Source organism: Colossoma macropomum, unplaced genomic scaffold (assembly GCF_904425465.1).
Source record: "Colossoma macropomum unplaced genomic scaffold, Colossoma_macropomum, whole genome shotgun sequence".
In the NCBI taxonomy this organism is placed as follows: domain Eukaryota; kingdom Metazoa; phylum Chordata; class Actinopteri; order Characiformes; family Serrasalmidae; genus Colossoma; species Colossoma macropomum.
This window is the reverse complement of record NW_023494798.1, coordinates 4,029,664-4,053,035: the sequence shown is the minus strand read 5'-3', so window position 1 is coordinate 4,053,035 and position 23,372 is coordinate 4,029,664. Positions and strand designations below refer to the sequence as shown.

Below are 23,372 nucleotides of genomic sequence, written 5' to 3'. Positions count from 1 at the left end.
GTGTCAGACCGGGGACCCCAGTTCACTAGTCGCTTCTGTAAGGTCTTCTGCCAGCTTATGACCAAACTGAGAGGGTCAATCAGGACCTTACCCGGACTCTGTGGACCATCTGCCTTTGGCAGAATATGCCTATAACACACTCTGGAATTTGTCTCTGGGAATGTCACCTTTTGAATGCCAGTTTGGGTTCCCTCCACCCATGTTTACTGAACAAGAGCTTGAGGTTGGGGTCCATCCCGCTGAACAATTTATAAAGTGTTGCCGGAGGGCATGGCACAAGGCCTGTGCATCGCTACTGACCACAACTGAGGCCAGGAAACATGTAGCTGACTGCAAGAGAACTAGCATCCCACGAGTCTGGCTGTCCACAAAGGACCTCCTTCTCCGGGTGAAATCCAAAAACATTGGCACCACGGCTGCCGTTTAAGGTAAAAGGCGTATTAACCTGGTCACCTACCAGTTGCGTCTCCCGCTTTCTGTTCGGATCCACCCCGATTTCAACGTCTCTCATCTCCGGCCATTCCTCTGTAGTATGGAAGCTCGTCCAGCCCAGCCCCCTGCACCTTGTCTTATTGATGGTTCCCTGCCATGCATGGGTCACTGCCTACTGGACTGCCGCCAGGTGCAGGGTGGCACCCAGTACCCGGTGGACTGGCAAGACTACGGAACCAAGGAGCAATCGTGGGTTCCTGCATGCCACATTTTGGACCAGAAACTCTTCTGGGAGTTCTGGCGAGCACGTGCTGTAGGCCTGGGGACTTCTGGGGCCATCACTAGGAGAAGAGATCCTGTAAAGGTTCAGCCTGTGCTGCCAGCTGCCAGCAGAAGGTAATGGTGGTGAGGCACTGCTAGTCCGGGAGATTCAAAATCCTAGAATACCAAGGGGTAATCAGTGCCAACCAGGCGTATCTGTTGGTACCAGCATCTAAGCCCGTGGCAGACAGCTCACCCTTGTCACACCTTTGCTGAAAGGTGACCGGTATGGTACTTAGCCCAGGTGGGTATAAAAACAAAAAGAAAGAAAAAAAGATGAGAAGGGTAAAAGAGAAAACAAACAAAGAGCAGATAACAAAGCACTGCTCTAAGCTACATGAATAAATAAGTCTATTTTTATATCGTTTTCATTTATCTGTTTTAAAACGCGTCCTCACTGCTCTTGGGTCCACTCCCTGACCATCCTGAGACAGTTTTTACATGATAATTTTAGGTTGTGTTTCCTTCTGAATTTATTCACTAGGTTTATTCTGCTATGGAATCCTATTCTGGAGGGTGGGGCTTGTATTCTACCCAGGGTATGTGTGTGAAGTAAGCAGAGTTAGTGAGCTAAGAGTAGAGAAGTGAGCTAAGCAGAGAGCTATTTTTTCCTCCTTGAACTTTGTGCCTAGTTTAGTTTAAATAAAGCTGCATCCGAGTTGTGTAAGCTCACTCTGAGAACCACACCACAGTATTAGTAACAGGTTTAGGCTTAGGACCAGAGTGAGGGAGAGGTATTTGAAGTTAAGGTGAGGGCTTGAGTAGACTGTAAATAAAATGTAAGATAAGCGTCTAAGAAGAATTTACAGTGGGACATCCAAATGAGTGTTATCTTAGGTATCCTCCCCTCCCCACCATCACCACAATCAAAAACCATCACACAAGCTTCTACTGAGAAATGTGAAGCCACATCTTATTTAACTGGGAATAAAAACTAAATCGAGGAAAGCATTCACAGATCACTAATTGTACATGTCTGGATCTCACTGGACAGATAGGTAAAGTCTTTCCCTGTTTACATATGACAATGCTCAAATGCACAAAATCAGGTCCATAAAGACTTTGATTGATCTGCATATAATATTTAATATTCCATGTAATTTGGAAAAAGATGAACAGGATTCCATTTGTTGTAGAAGAATTACCTAAAAGTGTGGAAAGACCACTGTTTAGATAATTCAGTTTAATTGGCTTAATACATGAATGTTTATTATCAATTAAGACATACATGTGAAAAGCTTACTTATACATATATACACATTACAACAATACAACATAAAAAGCAGTTAAGTTAAAAAGATGATAAGCAAAGCTGCAATGTACATATAAACCAATATACCAATATATAATCAGAAATCAGTACATTATATATATTAGATGCTTTGCCATAGTGCTATGTATAGAATTTGTCTCAGAGAGACTTGGAGGGTACTTTACCCATAAGGTGTTTCTTGGTATTCTGCTCTGGCCTAAACATGATTATGAAACACTTGGGAGCAAAAATACAAGTAATGAGACCAAAGCTTGAAGCCAAAATAGCAAATATCTCTACAGCTACAGTGAACTTTCCAGGAGAGCTGACATAAGCTGGGATAAAGGTAACCCAAACTGCACAGAATATGAGCATGCTGAATGTGATGAACTTGGCTTCATTAAAGTTATCAGGCAGCTTCCGTGCTAGAAAAGCCAAAATAAAACACAAAAGAGCCAGAAATCCTATATAACCAAGCACAGTCCAGAAACCTATAGCTGAACCTAATTCACATTCTAAGATAATCTTTTCCTTGTAGTGTTTTAGATTTTTGAAGGGAAAAGGCGGTGATATTGTCAACCAAAGCACACAGATAAGGACCTGTATGAGAGTGAAGGTGAGAACACTGAGTCTCTGCTGTGGAGGCCCAAACCATTTCATGACATCACTGCCTGGAAGTGTAGCTCTGAAGGCCATTAACACCACTATTGTTTTCCCCAGAACACAGGAGATGCAGAGGACGAAGGTGATCCCAAACGCTGTGTGGCGCAGCATACAGGACCAATCAGAGGGCTGACCAATGAAAGTAAGTGAGCAGAGGAAACACAGAGTCAATGAGAAGAGCAGCAGGAAGCTCAGCTCTGAGTTGTTGGCTCTGACAATAGGAGAACTTCTGTGTTTGTAGAAGACAGCAGCCACACATACAGATATGAAAGCCCCAGCGATGGAGAACACTGTCAGGGTAATGCTCAAAGTGTCGTCCCAGGACAGGAACTCCACAGGCTTGGGGAGGCATCTGTTTTGCTGGGCATTGGGCCAGAATTCAGGAGGACATTGTGCACAGTTCAAAGAGTCTATGAGATTAGAAAAGTATATTCAGAACCTTACATTAGAAAGAACCAGAAGGGAATGAAAAAAATAAAAAACAAACCATGACTGTCCCCTGCAAAAATGCCCACAGTAAACTGATACTGAACCCGTCTTGTTACTGATCTCTCCCTCTGCGCATGGTATACAGTCATAGCAGCAGACTGGCTTTCCTTTCTGCACAGCCTTCCTGGTCCCTGGAGGACAGCTCTCACTGCACACAGATCTTGGCACCTGAAAAACAAAAGACAGAAACAAATCATTCAGAATCTGTAAAAAATACAAAAAGAAATGCATATATTAATGTATTTCTTGCTCTAGTCAAACAGTTCTGGATGTGTTATAGTGTACCTCAGTCTGTCCTCCCAGCCAGCTGATAGCTCTGCTCATACTGAATTCTTGACCTCTTGGTTTGGAGGAGTCATAACGGCCGACTGTGACAAAATCTATAGAGCCATCTTTTTTAACCTGCCAGTTTATGAGCTCGTAGACGGCTACAGGATCACCGTTGGAGTCAAACGTGACCTGATAACCATTCTTTGTAGTAAAATTCACTCTTTTGAGCTGGTCGAGTATCTGGAGTGGAATAATTTTCAAAACTGTGAATGGAACTAGAGATTTAGTAATGTGCAAATGAATTATTAAAACACTGTTAATGAACACCAAGTAAATATAGTGAATACTTCATTCATATACATCATTTAAGTGTGTTAATACAACTACTACAAAAATATCGTGCTTATTTCAATAACAGGGAAAGTTAGTGGTCTGTTTTTAAATATATCAGTTTTATACCTGCCATGGTGTGGATTTAGCGCTCTTGTCGCACTGCGTGTCCTTACAGATAACACCGTGGATGGCATGCGCTATGGCATACGTAGCTTTGTACACCATGTTAGTGATGCGCAGCTGCGACGTGTCTGTATATGGGTTGTGCAGCGCGCGGATGTCTTCACTGCCGTCACATTCCCGCGCGCCCCCTGAGAAGTCTGTCTGACCTTTTAGGCTACAGCTAAAGGAGCGCTCCCAAAACTCCGTTAGCAGAGGCGTTTTTGATGCCTGTGCTGGAGAGAGATCCAGAAGAAACTCACGAAGACCTGGAATCACTGAGCGGGGGACCCCAAATCCTATCGCCCCCGCGCACATGTTAAAGCGCAGAAATTCTGGATCTATGATCCACGTTTCGCTGCCGATCCACTGAAGTGGAGGCGGCGGCTGTCTTGCAAGTTCTTCTAAGAGAACTCTCATTTCGCCTGAGGCAAGAAACGCTACTATTACCCGGGCTGTTGATCTGCGGATGACGTTTGCCACTCTCTCCAGTTTACTGCGCGGTTGTGTTCTGTAGTAGGACTCGGAGTACTCCACACAGATGCCCTCCTCTTGAGCAGCCTTTAGAAACGACGCCATTCCATAATTTCCATAGTCTGAGTCACTGCGCACTGCCCCAATCCAGGTCCAGCCAAAATGCTTGACCATTTTTGCTAGTGCGGCCGCTTGGTGGTGGTCACTAGGTACGGTCCTGAAGAAGGCAGGATACTGCCGCTTATCGCTCAGACATGCGCAGGTTGCGTAGTTGCTTATCTGTTTTTCGGTTTAAAAAAGGGGAGAAAACATTATTTCAAAAACCTCTAGAAATTCTAGCGCTCATTTATGGGTGATATTGTTGTTCCACTACTAAACGTATAAAGCTTAACTTAGTATATTAGACTGTTATTGACCTCATTTTAAAATCATTGCTCTATCACACCATTTTTCGGTGCAGCCTACATTCACCTGTGGAATTCCAAAAAGACCCAGTATTCTGGCCATGCTTATTGAGGGGGTGGAAGCAGATTCTCCCACGAGAGCAGGAACAGCGGCGGCTGCAGATTTTGAACAGGAATCAGTATCATTGATAAATGGTTCCATGCCGTTTGTAAACTGAAATGCAACTTTAATAGCCATCGGCACTGCAGCGCACGAGTCATATATCTGGTATCCTAACGTGATTCCCGGCAGGAGATCTGTTCTGTTGTTGATCTCTTGGATGGTGAACTCCATGGCACGAGCGTAGCGCAGTTCTCTGAAATCCATGCTGTTTAGAAACATAGGAAACAGAAAATACAGAAAAAATAGACAGAATGAAAGTTTCTGTTGTTTCCGTTAGTATTTGCATCTGTCACTAACACAGTAAGTAGCGCATGACTACAAAACGTTACAATTTGATTATAAAGATCACTTTGTAACTCTCTTCCACTGTTGACTACACGCTCACAGACAGACCTGCCAGAGCACTGTGGCTGTAGTGGCGGTCTGGTGTAGCTGTTCTGCTCTGATCTCGTGTAGTAATGAATAGAGAAAATCCCCCCAATCAAAAAATCTCCTTTCACATACAGACCAGGCATCTGAGGCTCAGCCCACAGTCTGCAGCTGATCTGGTCAGCTTCACATGGTCTGAGCCCATGTATCCACAGCATTGATATAAACATCACTGAAATCAAAGTGAGCTGCATGGTATGCTTAGTAGTGCCCAGCCCTCTGAGGCCCAGGTAGACTGCCTTTAAATAGCCACCTTGTTTTGATGCCCTGTGGGTGTGAGCTCAGACTCAGGAGGTGTGGTTATTTCTTGAACAGTAACTATAGTGATGGACATAAAGTTTGTATTTATTTGTTTTTGCTGTATTGAATGATGTAATTTTGGCTGAGCTAAAGAAACTGCAGGCCTTATAATTTCCAGAAAATATGCACTTAGGGCGTTTTTGTGCAAAACAGCTCAGACTTTGAATTTTTGCACATGTCTCTTGGTATTTTCTAACAGCTATATGACCATTTATTATGACCATAATTTTTCAAATTAAAGATTGTCCTTGGCCAGTGTAAAATACAAACAAAAACAACAAAATGCATTTAAAGATCAAACCTAAATATATAAATATGAAATAGAAAAGTAAACAATTAAGATCCATTGAGAATTATGAGGTTGAGTTTTATTAAGTCCGGCACCACTGTTTATTTACTTCTTGTGACCACACAATTTTACCTTTACTCTAATTTCAAACTAGGGTTAGTATTAACACCAGGTTTAGGCTAAAGACTAGAGTGAGAATTAGTTTTAGGTGTTTAGGTCATATTAAGGTTAGTGTATGGTAAATTAAGATGAATATAATAGATATTTAATAGAATATAAGTTAAATGCAAGATGATGATCTATGAACCACCAACAGCAAGCAGTTCAAATAACCCTGTTGCCCAGCTACCCCCTCAATTCAAATATCCTATGCTTCTTTCAAGACATGTGGCACATGAAGCCACGTCTTTTCTAACTGCTCCTGATGCAACACTATTAGACAGTTCATTAATCACTGACTGCTAATTCTGTTACGTCTGATGCTCTTCAAGGTGCTGGAGAGAGGACCAGTTCCATTATAATGAAGAGGGATTCACAATGGGATGTTCAACAAGCACTTAGGGAGGTAATGTATGAGTGTACCCAGCTTTTCTCCCCAGTTTGGTCAAGGCTGATTCCCATCCACTAGTTATGGAGTCACTTTATTGGGAAAGCACCCAAAAGATTTAGGTTGTGTTTTCTTCTGCATTAATTTACTGGGTTTATTCTGCTGTGGACACTCATATTCTGAAGGATGGGGCTTGTATTCCGCACAGGCTGTGTGTGTTAAGTTAAACAAAGTGAGCTAAGAGAAGAGAAGTGAGCTAAGCAGAGAGCTATTGTTTCCCTCCTTGTACTTTGTGCCTAGTTTAGTTTAGTTTAAATAAAGCTGCATTATGGGAACAAACTCCGAGTTATGCTCAAATGCATAAATTTAGGTCCATAAAGACTTTGACCTGCATATAGCTCTGATTTCAAGCCCATTAAACACCTCAGGAATAAATTGGAACACAAAGCCAGGCCTAATCATGCAACCTGTGCCCAACCTCACTAACACTCTTGTGACTGATAAGAACCAAATGCCCGCAATTTTCTAAAAACTATGGGAAAGTCTTCTTAGAATAGTAGATGTCTGTCACTGTAGAAAAGAGGGGGTCAATTTAACAATAGTGCCCAAGGATTCAAAATAAGATGCTCAAAATGCACATATAAAGTTTGGGTGTACCAAGTTTTTCACACCTTGTAAAAGACACGTCTATTCTAACTGTCACTAACACTGTGTCATTGGACAGATCAACATAGTTGAGAAGAACGCAAAATGCCAGTTCTGTTACCTTAATTATCAGATACTGCATAGAGTAGCATTGTGCTGAATGATGGGGAGAGAGATGGCCATTCTACTCACCAAGTCCTAATTCTATAGAAGCCCTTTTTTACTTAATTGTTCCCCTTACTCATTATTTTATTATTGCTTGTATTTCCAAAAAAAGGTCAACAGGATTCCATTTTGCTGTAGACGAATTACCTGAAAGTGTTGAAAGATCACTGTATAGATTAAATTTAATTTAGCTATGTATATTAGTATTTATTATCAGTTAACAAACACATGTGAAAAACTTATTTATACATATTTACACTTTACAACACAAAATACAGTTTAAAAAGATGTGTTAGTGAAGCTGCAATGTAAATATGAGACTGATCATTGTGCTACATATACAATTTGTGTGAGAAACTCTTTAGAGTCTCAAAGAGCCTTGGAGGGTACTTTACCCATAAGGTGTTTCTTGGTATTCTGTTCTGGCCTGAACATGATTATGAAACACTTGGGAACAAAAATACAAATAATCAAACCAAAGCTTGAGGCCAGAATAGCAAATATCTCTACAGCTACAGTGAACTTTCCAGGAGAGCTGACATAAGCTGGGATAAAGGTGATCCAAACTGCACAGAATATGAGCATGCTGAATGTGATGAACTTGGCTTCATTAAAATTATCAGGCAGCTTCCGTGCTAGAAAAGCCAAAATAAAACACAAAAGAGCCAGAAATCCTATATAACCCAGCACAGCCCAGAAACCTATAGCTGAACCTAATTCACATTCTAAGATAATCTTTTCCTTGTAGTGTTTTAGATTTTTAAAGGGGAAAGGAGGTGATATTGTCAACCAAAGTACACAAATAATGACCTGTATGAGAGTGAAAGCAAGAACACTGAGTCTCTGCTGTGGAGGCCCAAACCATTTCATGACATCACTGCCTGGAAGTGTAGCTCTGAAGGCCATTAACACCACTATTGTTTTCCCAAGAACACAGGAGATGCAGAGGACGAAGGTGATCCCAAACGCTGTGTGGCGCAGCATACAGGACCACTCAGAGGGCTGACCAATGAAAGTGAGTGAACAGAGGAAACACAGAGTCAGTGAGAAGAGCAGCAGGAAGGTCAGCTCTGAGTTGTTGGCTCGGACGATGGAGAACTTCTGTGTTTGTAGAAGACAGCAGCCACACATACAGCTATGAAGGCCCCAGAGATGGAGAATGCTGTCAGGATGATGCTCAGAGTGTCGTCCCAGGACAGAAACTCCACAGGCTTAGGAAGGCATCTGTCTCGCTGGGTGTTGGGCCAGAATTCAGGATGACATTGTGCACAGTTCAAAGAGTCTATGAGATTAGAAAAGCACATTTGGAACCTTATTAGATTTTAAGTAATATTAAATTACAAGGTAAGAAATAATAATAATAAAAAAAAACAGAATCACAAAGGAAAGAAAAAGGACAAAACATGACTTTCCCCAGTAAAGATGCCAGTAAACTGATACACAACCTGTATTGTTACTGATCTCTCCTTCTGCACATGGTATACAGTCATAGCAGCAGACTGGCTTTCCTTTCTGCACAGCCTTCCTGGTTCCTGGGGGACAGCTCTCACTGCACACAGATCTTGGCACCTGAAAGACATAGGTCATACTACCATGCACAGATTAATGTATTTCTTGCTCTAGTCAAACAGCTCTGGATGTGTTATAGTGTACCTCGGCTTTTCCTCCTAGCCAGCTGATAGCTCTGCTCATACTGAACTCTTGACCTCTTGGTTTCGATGAGTCATAATGGCCCACTGTAATGAAATCTATAGAGCCATCTTTCTTAAACTGCCAGTTTATGAGCTCGTAGACAGCTACAGGATCACCGTTGGAGTCAAACGTGACCCGAAAACCATTCTTTGTAGCAAAGTTAACTTTTTTGACTTGGTCCAGCATCTGTAGTTGAATCATTTAAAAAAATTGTTAAAGGAACTGTGAATTAATTTTCATATACTTTCCGGCTGAAGAAAATACTATTAGAAATCATTATGAATAAACATTTTGCTTTGTAATGGGAATTGACTTAATGGTTTCCAGTAGACACCACTAGTTTTCTGTAGAACACCTATATATCCCATTCGTCAGATGCATTTAGAATCAGCCATTGGTCACCAGTTAAACCATTCAGATCCTTTTCATTGTGATATGAACCTATTTATACAGCCAAAACACGTTACAAACCCTAAATTATACTATACAAAAATACTGCGCTTATTTCAATTACAAGGCAATTTATGGACACGTTTTTGAATAATGCAGTTTCATACCTGCCATGGTGCAAATTTAGCGCTCTTGTCGCACTGCGTGTCCTTACAGATAACACCGTGGATGGCATGCGCTATGGCATACGTAGCTTTGTACACCATGTTAGTGATGCGCAGCTGCGACGTGTCTGTATATGGGTTCTGCAGCGCGCGGATATCCTCACTGCCGTCACATTCTCTCGCGCCTTCTGAGGAGCCTTTCAGGCTACAGCTGAACGAGCGCTCCCAAAACTCCGTTAGCAGAGGCGATTTCAGTGCTTGTGCTGGAGAGAGATCCAGAAGAAACTCACGAAGACCTGGAATCACTGAGCGGGGGACCCCAAATCCTATCGCCCCAGCGCACATGTTAAAGCGCAGAAACTCTGGATCTATGATCCACGTTTCGCTGCCGATCCACTGAAGGGGAGGCGGCGGCTGTCTGGCAAGTTCCTCCAACAGAAACCTCATATCTCCTGAGTGCAGAAACGCTACTATTACCCGGGCTGTTGATCTGCGGATGACGTTTGCCACTCTCTCCAGTTTACTGCGCGGTTGTGTTCTGTAGTAGGACTCGGAGTACTCCACACAGATGCCCTCCTCTTGCGCAGCCTTTAGAAAAGACGCCATTCCATAATTTCCATAGTCTGAGTCACTGCGCACTGCCCCAATCCAGGTCCAGCCAAAATGCTTGACCATTTTTGCTAGTGCGGCCGCTTGGTGGAGGTCACTAGGCACAGTCCTGAGAAAAGCAGGATACTGCCGCTTATCGCTCAGACATGCGCAGGTTGAGTAGTAACTCACCTGTTAATCAGTACAGAAAAGGGGAAAACGTCATTTGAGAAACGTGGTTAAATTATATCACTTTTGCATGCTATTTGATACGGCTCTTGATCTACTTCACGCATAAAACCTTGGACATAACTTTTTATATTAAATTGTAAAATCACTTTTTTTTCGTCACAAACAGCAACAAGACAGATTTTGAATCCTTCACCGTTGTAGATTACAATCACCTGTGGAATTCCAAAAAGACCCAGCATTCTGGCTATGCTAATTGAAGGGGTGGAAGGAGAATCTCCCACGAGAGCAGGAACAGCGGCGGCTGCAGAATTTTGACAGAGGCTATTGTAATTGAAAAATGGTTCCATGCCGTTTGCCAACAGTGATGCAGCTTTAACAGCCATCGGCACTGCAGAGCACGAGTCGTATATCTGGTATCCTAACGTGATTCCCGGCAGGAGATCTGTTCTGTTGTTGATCTCGTGGATGGTGAACTCCATGGCACGGGCGAAGCGCAGCTGCCTGAAATCCATACTGTTTAGAAACATAAGATACACAATAATAAGACAAAATTAGATTTTCTGTTTTGCTTAATATTTGCATCTGTCACTAACACAATAAGTAGCACAAGACTGCAACAAGTGACAATTCAATTATAAATATCACTGTGTAATGTTCCCTACACTCACAGACAGACCTCCCAGAGCACTGTGGCTGTAGTGGCTGTCTGGTGTAGGTGTTCTGCTCTGATATCATATAATAATGAATGGAGAAAATCCCCCCGATCACAAAATCTCCTTTCATGTAAAGACCAGGCATCTGAGGCTCGGACCACAGTCTGCAGCTGACCGGATCAGCTTTACTTGCTGCTGGTCTGAGTCCATTTATCGATAGCATTGACACAAACATCAGTAAAGTCGAAGTGAGCTGCATGGTATGCTCTGTAGTGTTCTGCCCTCTGAAGGCCAGGGTGGCTTTATTTAAATAGTCATCTTGTTTTGATGCCCTGTGGATGTGAGCTTAGAATCAGGAGGCGTGGTTATGTCTTGAATAGTAAATGTAATGATGGATGTAGCATTTTTTTTTTTTTACTTTTTTGTCTCAGGTGTTTTGAACAATGTAATTGAGGCTGAGCCCCATCATTTCCAGGAAATATGCACTTAGGGCTGTATGTGCAAAACAGGGGTGTGTTTTACTCAACTGCGATTCAGATGTTGAATTTTTTGTGCATTCCTCTTGTTTATATTCAAGAGCTGTAAGTTCAGCACCACTGTTTGACCATTTATTATTAGCAAAATATTTCAAACTGAAGAAAGTCTTCTAACAAAAAGAATGAAGTGTCAATTGAGATGACTAAATATATAAACATGAAATTATGATCTAAGCAGCCATGAGCCATTGAAAATTATGAGGTCGAGTTTGTGCAAATCAATTTTACACCAACATTACACCAGTCCCAAGTTTAGGCTAAGCACCTGAGTGAGGTAAAGTTTTATTTTTTGAGTTGATATGAAGGATAGGCTTTGGGTAAACTAAATGATAACTAATACAATGATCTAAGAAGCATCTTTAAAGCATTTGCAAGTGCTGTCCAAGTGAAGTGTTGCCCTGGTTACCTCCCTCTTATCAAACGTACATCTTCCAATATACAGGAACCCTTTCTTTTCTTATTGTTCCTTATGCAAAAATATTGGAAAGCTCAGTCAAAACTATCTGCCAATTTTCTTATGTCAGGTGCTCTTCAAGGTGCTGGAGAGGGGAACAATTCCATAATAATGTCCTGGGATTAAAAAAGAGATGTTCAACAAACACGAATGTATGTAATGTTTGTCTGTACACAGCTTTCCTCCCCAGTCTGGTAAAAGCTGATTCCCATCTACTAGCTATGGGGTAACCTTATTTGAAAAGCCCCCAATAGAGTTTCTATTGATGGTTAATTCATTATTTAGCTATTTGTTGTAATGCAATTGATTCTCAGCAGGCTTAGAATTAGTACTTGTGGATTTAGGTTTGGACAAAAGTGATAGTTAGGTTTTTGGGCATATGTTTACGGTTACAGTTAGGTCAAGGTTGGTAAATTTAACTGATAAATATTAGAATATAAATCAAATGCAGGATAAGCATCTAAGAAAATGTATGATAGGCTATCCAAATAGGTGTTAGCTTTTAGGTATATAGTTATCCCCCCGCAACTACCACTAACCATTAAGCATGCTTCTATTGAGACACGTGAAGCCAAGGCTTGCTCAAGTCAATGAACTTAGACAATTAAATACTAACTAAATGAAGGAAAGTATTCACAGCGCACTAACTGTACACTTCTGCATCTCACTGACCAGAAAGTTAAGGCCCTTCCATCTTTACATATGAAAATGCTGAAGTATATAAAATTCAGTCCAGAAAGAATTAGTCTGACCTAAATATAGCTCTCACTACAACCCCAGCAAACAAATTAGGAATAAACTGGAACATTAAGGCAGTCCAAAACACCAAGTATGTGCCCAACCTCACTAATACCCATGTGAATAAACAAATGCAAAAACCTGCAACATTCCCAAATGTAATAGACAGCCTTCACAGAAGAGTAAATGACAGTTTTAGCAGAAAGAAGATGGTCAGCTTCATACTATTGCCCAAGAATTTACAATGAACAATTCAAACTTCACAGGTAAATGTGATGTTCAGGTGTATCAGGTTTTTCTTTCTTGTGAAAGATGCAACCATTTATACTAACTGACATCTATACATCTAAACTGCACCACCAATGGGTAACTCAACGCACTCAAGTAGAATGCAAACTTCCAATTTTGTCAGCTAACAGATGCTACATAGGATAGCATCACACTGACCGGTGTTGAGAGAGATGTCCATCCTACCTACCAAGTCCAAACTACATAGATGCCTCTTATTACTTGTTTAATGTGGAATGCAATAAGCAATATATTCTAAAACGATCATCAAGTTTCCATTTATCTTGAAGTGCTGAAAGACCATTTTAAAGACATATTATATACATTATTATTTATTAGCAATGAAGTGGTAACTGTGAAAAGCTTACTTATAAATATTTACACATCACAACGTAAGATATAGATTAATAAAAAAGACAGCGGCTCTATAGATATAAACATAATCATAAATCATGACATTTTAAATAAGGTGCTAAACTGTAGTTCCACTTTTACAATTTATGATAGATTCTCAAAGAGCTTTGGAGGGTACTTTACCCATAAGGTGTTTCTTAGTATTCTGCTCTGGTCTAAACATGATTATAAAACACTTGGGAGCAAAAATACAAATAATTAAACCAAAGCTTGAAGCCAGAATTGCAAATATCTCTACAGCTACAGTGAACTTTCCAGGAGAGCTGACATAAGCTGGGATAAAGGTGATCCAAACTGCACAGAATATGAGCATGCTGAATGTGATGAACTTGGCTTCATTAAAGTTATCAGGCAGCTTCCGAGCTAAAAAAGCCAAAATAAAACACACAAGTGCGAGAAATCCTATATAACCCAGCACAGCCCAGAAACCTATAGCTGAACCTAATTCACATTCTAAGATAATCTTTTCCTTGTAGTATTTTAGATTTTTGAAGGGGAGAGGAGGAGATATTGTCAACCAAAGAACACAAATAATGACCTGTATGAGAGTGAAGGCGAGAACACTGAGTCTCTGCTGTGGAGGCCCAAACCATTTCATGACATTACTGCCTGGAAGTGTAGCTCTGAAGGCCATTAACACCACTATTGTTTTCCCCAGAACACAGGAGATGCAGAGGACGAAGGTGATCCCAAACGCTGTGTGACGCAGCATACAGGACCACTCAGAGGGCTGACCAATGAAAGTGAGTGAGCAGAGGAAACACAGAGTCAGTGAGAAGAGCAGCAGGAAGCTCAGCTCTGAGTTGTTGGCTCGGACGATGGGAGAAGTTCTGTGTTTATAGAAAATAGCAGTCACGCATACAGCTATGAAGGCCCCAGTGATGGAGAATGCTGTCAAGATGATGCTCAGAGTGTCGTCCCAGGATAGGAACTCCAAAGGCTTGGGAAGGCAGCTGTCTCGCTGGGCATTGGGCCAGAAGTCATGAGGACATTGTGCACAGTTCAAAGAGTCTATGCAATTAGATGGCATATTCAGAACAGTATTAGATTTTAACTAATATTAGCATATTAGACAGAATAACAAGTAAATAAAAAAACAAAACATGACTGTCCTCAACAAAAGTACCTACTGTATAGCAATACAAAACCTGTCTTGTTGCTGATCTCTCCTTCTGCACATGGTATACAGTCATAGCAGCAGACTGGCTTTCCTTTCTGCACAGCCTTCCTGGTTCCTGGAGGACAGCTCTCACTGCACACAGATCTTGGCGCCTGAAAAGACATTAGACAAATGCAGGCTCTTCATAGTATGTAAAAAAGGTCCAAGTGTCTCAATGCACTGCTCAGATTAGTATTTTAAGTGTTGCAGTGTACCTTGGTCTGACCCCCCAGCCAGCTGATAGCTCTGTTCATACTGAATTCTTGACCTCTTGGTTTGGAGGAATCATAATGGCCAACTGTGACAAAATTTATTGAGCCATCTTTGTTAACCTGCCAGTTTATGAGCTCATAGACGGCTACAGGATCACCGTTGGAGTCAAACGTGACCTGATACCCATTCTTTGTAGTGAAGTTCACTCTCTTGAGTTGATTTAATATCTGTAGTGGTATGAAATGTAAAACTGTGAACAGAACTGTGATATAATGTTTAAATAAATCACTAAAACACTATTAATGAACAGCAAATCAATATGGAGACTAAAACTTATACTTCCCTGCTGAAAAACATCATAAGAAACAATCACGATTATGACCATTAGGAAACTGTCAAATGCATTTATAATCAGCCATCGGTCACCTCTTAAAACATTACAATCATTTACATTGTGATATTAGCCCATTAAAAAAGCCAAAACACTACGAAACCCACCACCTAATGGTTTTGCTTTCTAATGAGAATTGTCTTAATGGTATACAATAGAAACCACGAGTTTCCTGTAGAACACATTTAGATCCCATTCGGAAAAACTTTCAAATTCAATTGGAATCAGCCAGTGGTCACCGCACTTCCTTTGCATTGTGATACCAACCCAATATAAAGCCGAAGCAAACCACAAACCCATTAGCAACGAAAAGAAACACAATGTTTTTTTCAGCAGCGTTAATACAGGCGTTTTATCAAAATGTATACAAATACACTGCGCTTATTTCAATTACAAGGCAATGTTTGTGGTCTGTTTTTATCAGTATCAGTTTTATACCTGCCATGGTGCGAATTTAGCGCTCTTGTCACACTGCGTGTCAGTACAGATAACACCGTGGATGGCATGCGCTATGGCATACGTAGCTTTGTACACCATGTTAGTCACGCGCAGCTGCGACGTGTCTGTATATGGGTTCTGCAGCGCGCGGATATCCTCGCTGCCGTCACATTCCCGCGCGCTCGCTGAGAAGCCGGTCTTCCCTTTTAGGCTACAGCTGAACGAGCGCTCCCAAAACTCCGTTAGCAGAGGCGATTTCAGTGCTTGTTCTGGAGAGAGATCCAGAAGAAACTCACGAAGACCTGGAATCACTGAGCGTGGGACCCCAAATCCTATCGCCCCAACGCACATGTTAAAGCGCAGAAGTTCTGGATCTATGATCCAGAATGAACCGATCCACTGAAGGGGAGGCGGCGGCTGTCTCGTCAGTTCTTCCAACAGAAACTTCATGTCGCCTGTGTGAACAAACGCTACTATTACCCGGGCTGTTGATCTGCGGATGACATTTGCCACTCTCTCCAGTTTACTGCGCGGATCTGTTCTGTAGTAGGACTCGGAGTACTCCACACAGATGCCCTCCTCCTGCGCAGCCTTTAGAAACGACGCCATTCCAAAATTTCCATAGTCTGTGTCACTGCGCACTGCCCCAATCCATGTCCAGCCAAAATGCTTGACCATTTTTGCTAGTGCGGCCGCTTGGTGGTGGTCACTAGGCACGGTCCTGAGGAAGGCAGGATACTGATGCTTATCGCTCAGACATGCGCAGGTTGCGTAGTAACTCACCTGTTATTCAGTACAGAAAAGGGGAAAACGTCATTTGAGAAGCGTGGTTGAACTCTTATATGTGGCATTTGATACGGTTCTTTAACTACTTAACGCATATAACATATAACATAACTTAGTACATTAAACTCTCTTCGCAACATTTTAAAATCATCGCTATATAACGAACAATAATAAGCTAGATTTTTGATGCTCCACCGATGTAACTGAGATTCACCTGTGGAATTCCAAAAAGACCCAGTATTCTGGCCATGCTAATAGATGGGGAGGAGTTAGACTCTCCCACCACAGCAGGAACAGCGGCAGCTGCAGATTTTGAACAGGAATCAGTATCATTGTAAAATGGTTCTATGCCGTTTGCAAACTGAAATGCAACTTTAACAGCCATCGGCACTGCAGCACACGCGTCGTGTATCTGGTATCCTAACGTGATTCCCGGCAGGAGATCCGTTCTGTTGTTGATTTCGTGGATGGTGAACTCCATGGCACGGGCGAAGCGCAGTTGCCTGAAATCCATGCTGTTTAGAAACACAAGATACACAAGACAAAATGAGATTTTCTGTTGTTTAGTTATTATTTGTCACTAACACAATAAGTAGCGCGTGACTGCAAAAAATTACAATATAATTATTACGATCACTTAATGTAATGTTCCCTACACTCACAGACAGACCTCCCAGAGCACTGTGGTTGTAGTGGCTGTCTGGTGTAGGTGTTCTGCTCTGATCTCAGGTTGTAATGAATGGAGAAAAGCCCCCCAATCACAAAATCTCCATTCATATAAAAACCAAGCATCTGCGGCTCGGACCACAGTCTGCAGCTGACCGGATCAGCTTTACATGCTGTTGGTCCGTTTATCCACAGCACTGATACAAATATCAGTAAAGTCGAAGTGAGCTGCATGATGTGCTCTGCAGCCTACCTCTCTGAAGGCCAGGCAGACTGCATTTAAATAGTCACCTTGTTGTGATGCCCTGTGGGTGTGAGCTTAGAATCAGGGGGCGTGGTTATGTGTTGAATAGTAAATGTAATGATGGATATAGCTTTTTTCTCTCTGGTGTTTTGAATAGTGTAATTGAGGCTGAGCTGAGGTAACTGCAGGCCCCATCATTTCTAGGAAATATGCATTTAGGCCATTTGCACAAAATAGGGGCGTCTTTTGCTAAGCCACAATTCAGACTTTGAATTTTGTGTATTTCTCTTGTTAATATCATTAACATCATATATAAGAGCCGTATTAAGTTCAGAGCCACCACCACTCACCATCACACATGCTTCAGTTGAGACACCTGAAGCCAAGGCTTGCATTAATGTTTATATCTCAATGTTCTTAGACAGTTAAACAGTAATTAAATTAAGGAAAGTATTCACATCGCACACTTCTGCATCTCACTGAACAGAGAGTTAAGGCATTTCCATCTTTACATATGACAATGCTCAAGTACACCGATCAGGCATAACATTATGACCACTTCCGTGTTTCTATGCTCATTGTCCACTTCTATCAGCTCCACTATGTATGTGCATTTTGTAGTTCTACAGTTACAGACTGTAGTCCATCTGTTTTTGTGCACACTTTGTTAGCCCCCTTTTATCCTGTTCTTCAGTGGTCAGGACCCCCATGGACCCTCACAGAGCAGGTACCATTTGGCTGGTGGATCATTCTCAGCACTGCATTAACACTGATGTGGTGGTGGTGTGTTAGTGTGTGTTGCGCTGGTCTGAGTGGATCAGACACAACAGTGCTGCTGGAGTTTTTAACCAACCAAAAATATCCAGCCAACTGCATCCTGTGGATAGTGTCCTGTGACCACTGATGAAGGACTAGAGGATGACCAACACAAAATATGCAGCAGCAGTTGAGCTATCGTCTTTGATTTTACATCTACAAGGTGGACCGACAAGGTATGAGTGTCTAATAGAATGGAGAGTGAGTGGACAGTGTTTAAAAACTCCAGCTGATCCACTCTGTGTCTGATCCACTCGTACCAGCACAACACACACTACCACAACCCCAACCACCACATCAGTGTTACTGCAGTGCTGAGAACAATCCACCACCCAAATAGTACCTGCTCTGTGAGGGTCCATGGGGGTCCTGATCACTGAAGAACAGGGTTAAAGGGGGCTAATAAAGTATGCAGAGAAACAGATGGACTACAGTCTGTAACTGTAGAACTACAAAGTGCACCTGTATAGTAAGTGGAGCTGATAAAATGGACAATAAGCGTAGAAACAAGCAGGTCATCATGTTATGCCTGATCGGTGTGTATAGTATTTGGTCCAGAAAGAATTAGTCTGACATAAATATAGCTCTCACTACAACCCCATCAAACAAATTAGGAATAAACTAGAACACTAAGCCAGCTCTAATCATGTAGCATGTGCCCAACCTTACTAAATACTCTTTTGGCTAAACAGAAGCAAAAACCTGCAATGTACCCAAATTTAGTGGAAGCCATCCCAGTAGAGTAGATGACTATCACAGCAGAAAAGAGATTAATTTCACATTATGTTCCAAGAATTTACAATGAACTGCTCAAAATGCACATGTAACTGTGATGTTCAGGTGTATCAAGTTTTTCTTTCCCTGTAAAACAAGTGTCTGCCTATTCTAACTGTCGCTAATGCACCATCATTGGAAAGTTGAACACTCTCAAGGATAATGCAAACTTCCAATTGCATTACATCAGCTAAAAGATGCTGCATAGGACAGAATCACTCTAAGTGATAATGAGAGAGATGGCCATCCTACCCTTCAAGTATTAATTAGATAGAAACCTCTCATTACTTGTTTAATGTTGCATGTTATAAGCAATACGTTCTAAAACAATCAGCATGATTCCATTTTGCTATAGAATTATTATCTAAAAGTTTTGCTGTATAGATAATTCAGTTCAATTTGGTATTATACGTTATTATTTATTATCAATTAAGCAGTAAATGTGAGCAGATTATTTATAAATATTTACATTTAACAAAAAGAAATACAGTTTAATTAAAAATATGTAAATAGCTGTGTAGACATATACATAAAAATAAATCAGGATATTTTAAATAAAGCGCTAAACCACAGATGTACGTTTTTTTACTTATGTGAAATAGAGTTTCAAAGTGATTTGGAGGGAACTTTACCCATTATGTGTTTCTTGGTATTCTGTTCTGGCCTAAACATGATTATAAAACACTTGGGAGCAAAAATACATGTGATCAAACCAAAACTTGAAGCCAGAATTGCAAATATCTCTACAGCTACAGTGAACTTTCCAGGAGAGCTGACATAAGCTGGGATAAAGGTGATCCAGACAGCACAGAATATGAGCATGCTGAATGTGATGAACTTGGCTTCATTAAAGTTATCAGGCAGCTTCCGTGCTAGAAAAGCCAAAGTAAAACACAAAAGAGCCAGAAATCCTATATAACCCAGCACAGCCCAGAAACCTATAGCTGAACCTAATTCACATTCTAAGATAATCTTTTCCTTGTAATATTTTAGATTTTTAAATGGAAAAGGCGGTGAAATTGTTAACCAAAGTACACAAATAAGGACCTGTATGAGAGTGAAAGCAAGAACACTGAGTCTCTGCTGTAAAGGCCCAAACCATTTCATGGCATTACTGCCTGGAAGTGTAGCTCTGAAGGCCATTAACACCACCATTGTTTTCCCCAGAACACAGGAGATGCAGAGGACGAAGGTGATCCCAAATGCTGTGTGACGCAGCATACAGGACCACTCAGAGGGCTGACCAATGAAAGTAAGTGAGCAGAGGAAACACAGAGTCAGTGAGAAGAGCAACAGGAAGCTCAGCTCTGAGTTGTTGGCTCGAACGATTGGAGAAGTTCTGTGTTTGTAGAAAATAGCAGCCACACATACAGCTATGAAGGCCCCAGCGATGGAGAATGCTGTCAGGATGATGCTCAGAGTGTCGTCCCAGGAAGAAACTCCACAGGCTTGGGGAAGCAGCTGTCTCTGTGGATGTTCGGCCAGAACTCAGGAGGGCACTGCGCACAGTTCAAAGAGTCTACGCAATTAAAAAAAAGTAGATTTAGAACCATATTAAATTTTACCTAATATTAGCATATTAGACAGAATAACAAGAGAGTAAAAAGACTGTCCCCAAGAAAACTGCCTTATTTATCGTGATATACAACCTGTCTTGTTGCTGATCTCTCCCTCTGCGCATGGTATACAGTCATAGCAGCAGACTGGCTTTCCTTTCTGCACAGCCTTCCTGGTCCCTGGAGGACAGCTCTCACTGCACACAGAAACTGGCACCTGAAAAAAACAAGAGAAAAACACAAATTCTTCATAGTGTGTATAAAAAAAACACCCAGGTGTCATAATCCTAAGCACAGATTAATGTTTTTCTTACTCTCTACTTTTAGTGTTGTACTGTACCTCAGTTTGTTCCCCCAGCCATCTGATAGCTCTGCTTATACTGAATTCTTGACCTCTTGGTTTGGATGAGTCATAACGGCCGACTGTGACAAATTCCAGAGAGCCATCTTGCTTAAATTGCCAGTTTACCAGCTCAAAGTCAGTTACAGGGCCACTGTTAGAGTCAAATGTGACCTGATAGCCATTCTTTGTAGTGAAGTTCACTTTCTTGAGCTGGTTGAGTATCTGTAGTAGTATGAAATGAATAAGTGTGAATGGACCTGTGATCTGATGTTTAAATACATTACTAAAACACTATTAATGAACACTGAATCAATATGTAGACTAATTTATTTATATACTTCCGTTTTGAAAAGGGACCATTAAAAACACTTTGGATTAAAACATAACGTTTTTGCTTTCTAATAGAGGAACTGAAACACTATTTTTCTGTGGGTTTTTTCAACAGCGTTAATAAAGGCGTTTTACCACCGTGTATACAAATACACTGCTCTTGTTTTATACCTGCCATGGTGCAAATTTAGCGCTCTTGTCACACTGCGTGTCATTACAGATAACACCGTGGATGGCATGCGCTACAGCATACGTAGATTTGTAAACCAGGTTAGTGATGCGCAGCTGCGACGTGTCTGTATATGGGTTCTGCAGCGCGCGGATATCCTCGCTGCCGTCACATTCCCGCGCGCCCCCTGAGGAGCCAGTCTTTCCTTTTAGGCTACAGCTGAACGAGCTCTCCCAAAACTTCGTTAGCAGAGGTGATTTCAGTGCTTGTTCTGGAGAGAGATCCAGAAGAAACTCACGAAGACCTGGAATCACTGAGCGGGGGATCCCAAAACCTATCGCCCCAGCGCACATGTTAAAGCGCAGAAGTTCTGGATTTGTGATCCAGTATGATCCAACCCACTGAAGGGGAGGCAGTTGGTGTTTTGACAGTTCCTCCAACAGATACCTCATGTCGCCTGAGTTAATAAACGTTACTATTACCCGGGCTGTTGATCTGCGGATGATGTCTGTCACTCTTTCCAGTTTACTGCGCGGTTGTGTTCTGTAGTAGGACTCGGAGTACTCCACACAGATGCCCTCCTCCTGCGCAGCCTTTAGAAATGACGCCATTCCATAATTTCCATAGTCATTGTCGCTGCGCACTGCCCCAATCCATGTCCAGCCAAAATACTTCATCATTTTTGCTACTGCGACCGCTTGGAGGTCGTCACTGGGTATGGTCCTGAAGAAGGCAGGATACTGACTCTTATCGCTCAGACATGCGCAGGTTGAGTAGGGACTCACCTGTTATTCAGCATAGAAAAGGAAAAAAAAACGAAACGTTATTTGAGAAGCGTGGTTAACTTCTAGCGTGTATGTGTGCCATTCGATGTGGTTATTTAACTATTTACCGCATAAAACCTTGGACATAACATATTAACCTCTTATGTCACAAACAGCAACAAGACAGATTTTTAATACTACACCTTTTGGTGTAGCTTACATTTACCTGTAGAATTCTAAAAAGCCCCAGTATTCTGGCTAAAGCAATAGATGGCGAGGAAGTGGTCTCTCCCACCACAGCAGATACAGCGGCGGCTGCAGATTTTGAACAGGAATCAGTATCATTGAAAAACGAATCCATGCCGTTAGTCAGCAGAAATGCAATTTTAACAGCCATCGGCGCTTCAGAGCACGAGTCGTATATCTGGTATCCTAACGTGATTCCCGGCAGGAGATCTGTTCTGTTGTTTATCTCCTGGATGGTGAACTCCATGGCACGAGCGAAGCGCAGCTGCCTGAAATCCATACTGTTTAGAAACATAAGATACACAATATAAGACAAATTGAGATTTTCTGTTGTTTCAGTTTGTAAGTGTAACTGTCACTAACACAAGTAGTAGCGCATGACTGCAAAAAGTGACAATTTGATTATAATAATAATCACTTTATAATGCTTCCTACAATATTCACTCCACACTCACAGACAGACCTCCCTGTGCACTGTAGCTGTAGTGGCGGTCTGGTGTAAGTGTTTTTCTCTGATCTCATGTAGAAATGAATGGAGAAACTCCCCCCAATCACGAAGTCTCCATTCATATAAAGATCAGGCTTCTGAGGCTCAGTCCACAGTCTGCAGCGGACTGGATCAGCTTTACTTGCTGCTGGTCTGAGTTCAGTTATCCACAACATTGACACAAACATCATTAAAGTCAAAGTGAGCTGCATGGTCTGCTCGGTAGTGTCCAGCCCTCTGAAGGCCAGGTAGGCTGCATTTAAATAGTTATCTTGATATGATGCACTGTGGGTGTGATCTCAGAATCAGGAGGCGTGGTTATGTCATGAATAGTAAATGTAATGATGAACAAAAGCTTTTTTCTCTCTCTGGTGTTTTGAATGGTGTAATTTAGGCTGAGCTGAAATCACTGCAGCTCCCATCATTTCTAGGAAATGTGCACTTGGGGCCGTTTGCGCAAAACACGGGGATGTTTTACTCAGTCGCAATTCAGACTTTGAATTTTGCGCATTTCTCTTGTTAATATCCAAGAGCCGTATTAAGTTC

General features: G+C 41.7%; 2 protein-coding genes and 1 pseudogene across 2 annotated transcripts; all 3 read right to left on the bottom strand.

The window, feature by feature from the left end:
• Nucleotides 1-2,164: 2,164 nt before the first annotated feature.
• LOC118818465 (vomeronasal type-2 receptor 1-like) lies at nucleotides 2,165-10,840 on the bottom strand. The gene is given in 12 exon segments (XM_036585725.1): nucleotides 2,165-3,078; nucleotides 3,202-3,325; nucleotides 3,443-3,667; nucleotides 3,887-4,672; nucleotides 4,865-5,165; nucleotides 5,354-5,505; nucleotides 7,714-8,426; nucleotides 8,429-8,617; nucleotides 8,781-8,904; nucleotides 8,989-9,213; nucleotides 9,585-10,361; nucleotides 10,574-10,840. Coding segments are annotated over 12 exon segments (4,797 nt in total).
• A 2,701-nt stretch (nucleotides 10,841-13,541) lies between these two features.
• Nucleotides 13,542-17,331, bottom strand: LOC118818332 (extracellular calcium-sensing receptor-like). The gene is made up of 6 exons (XM_036585564.1): nucleotides 17,102-17,331; nucleotides 16,646-16,946; nucleotides 15,646-16,428; nucleotides 14,819-15,043; nucleotides 14,593-14,716; nucleotides 13,542-14,455 (listed from the first exon to the last, which is right to left on the bottom strand). Exons 1-6 carry the CDS (start codon nucleotides 17,329-17,331, stop codon nucleotides 13,542-13,544), a joined length of 2,577 nt encoding a protein of 858 aa, XP_036441457.1.
• Nucleotides 17,332-19,537: 2,206 nt separating this feature from the next.
• LOC118818306 lies at nucleotides 19,538-22,586 on the bottom strand (annotated as a pseudogene).
• Nucleotides 22,587-23,372: the final 786 nt, after the last annotated feature.

Excerpts from the sequence above, each read along its gene's own strand:
- LOC118818332 (XM_036585564.1), bottom strand. The coding sequence starts at position 17,331 with ATGCAGCTCACTTCGACTTTACTGATATTTGTATCAGTGCTGTGGATA. Across the intron at positions 16,947-17,101 it reads CAACCACAGTGCTCTGGGAG|CATGGATTTCAGGCAACTGC; the intron begins GTCTGTCTGTGA and ends GTTTCTAAACAG. Across the intron at positions 14,456-14,592 it reads AGAGATCAGCAACAAGACAG|ACTCTTTGAACTGTGCACAA; the intron begins GTTTTGTATTGC and ends CTAATTGCATAG.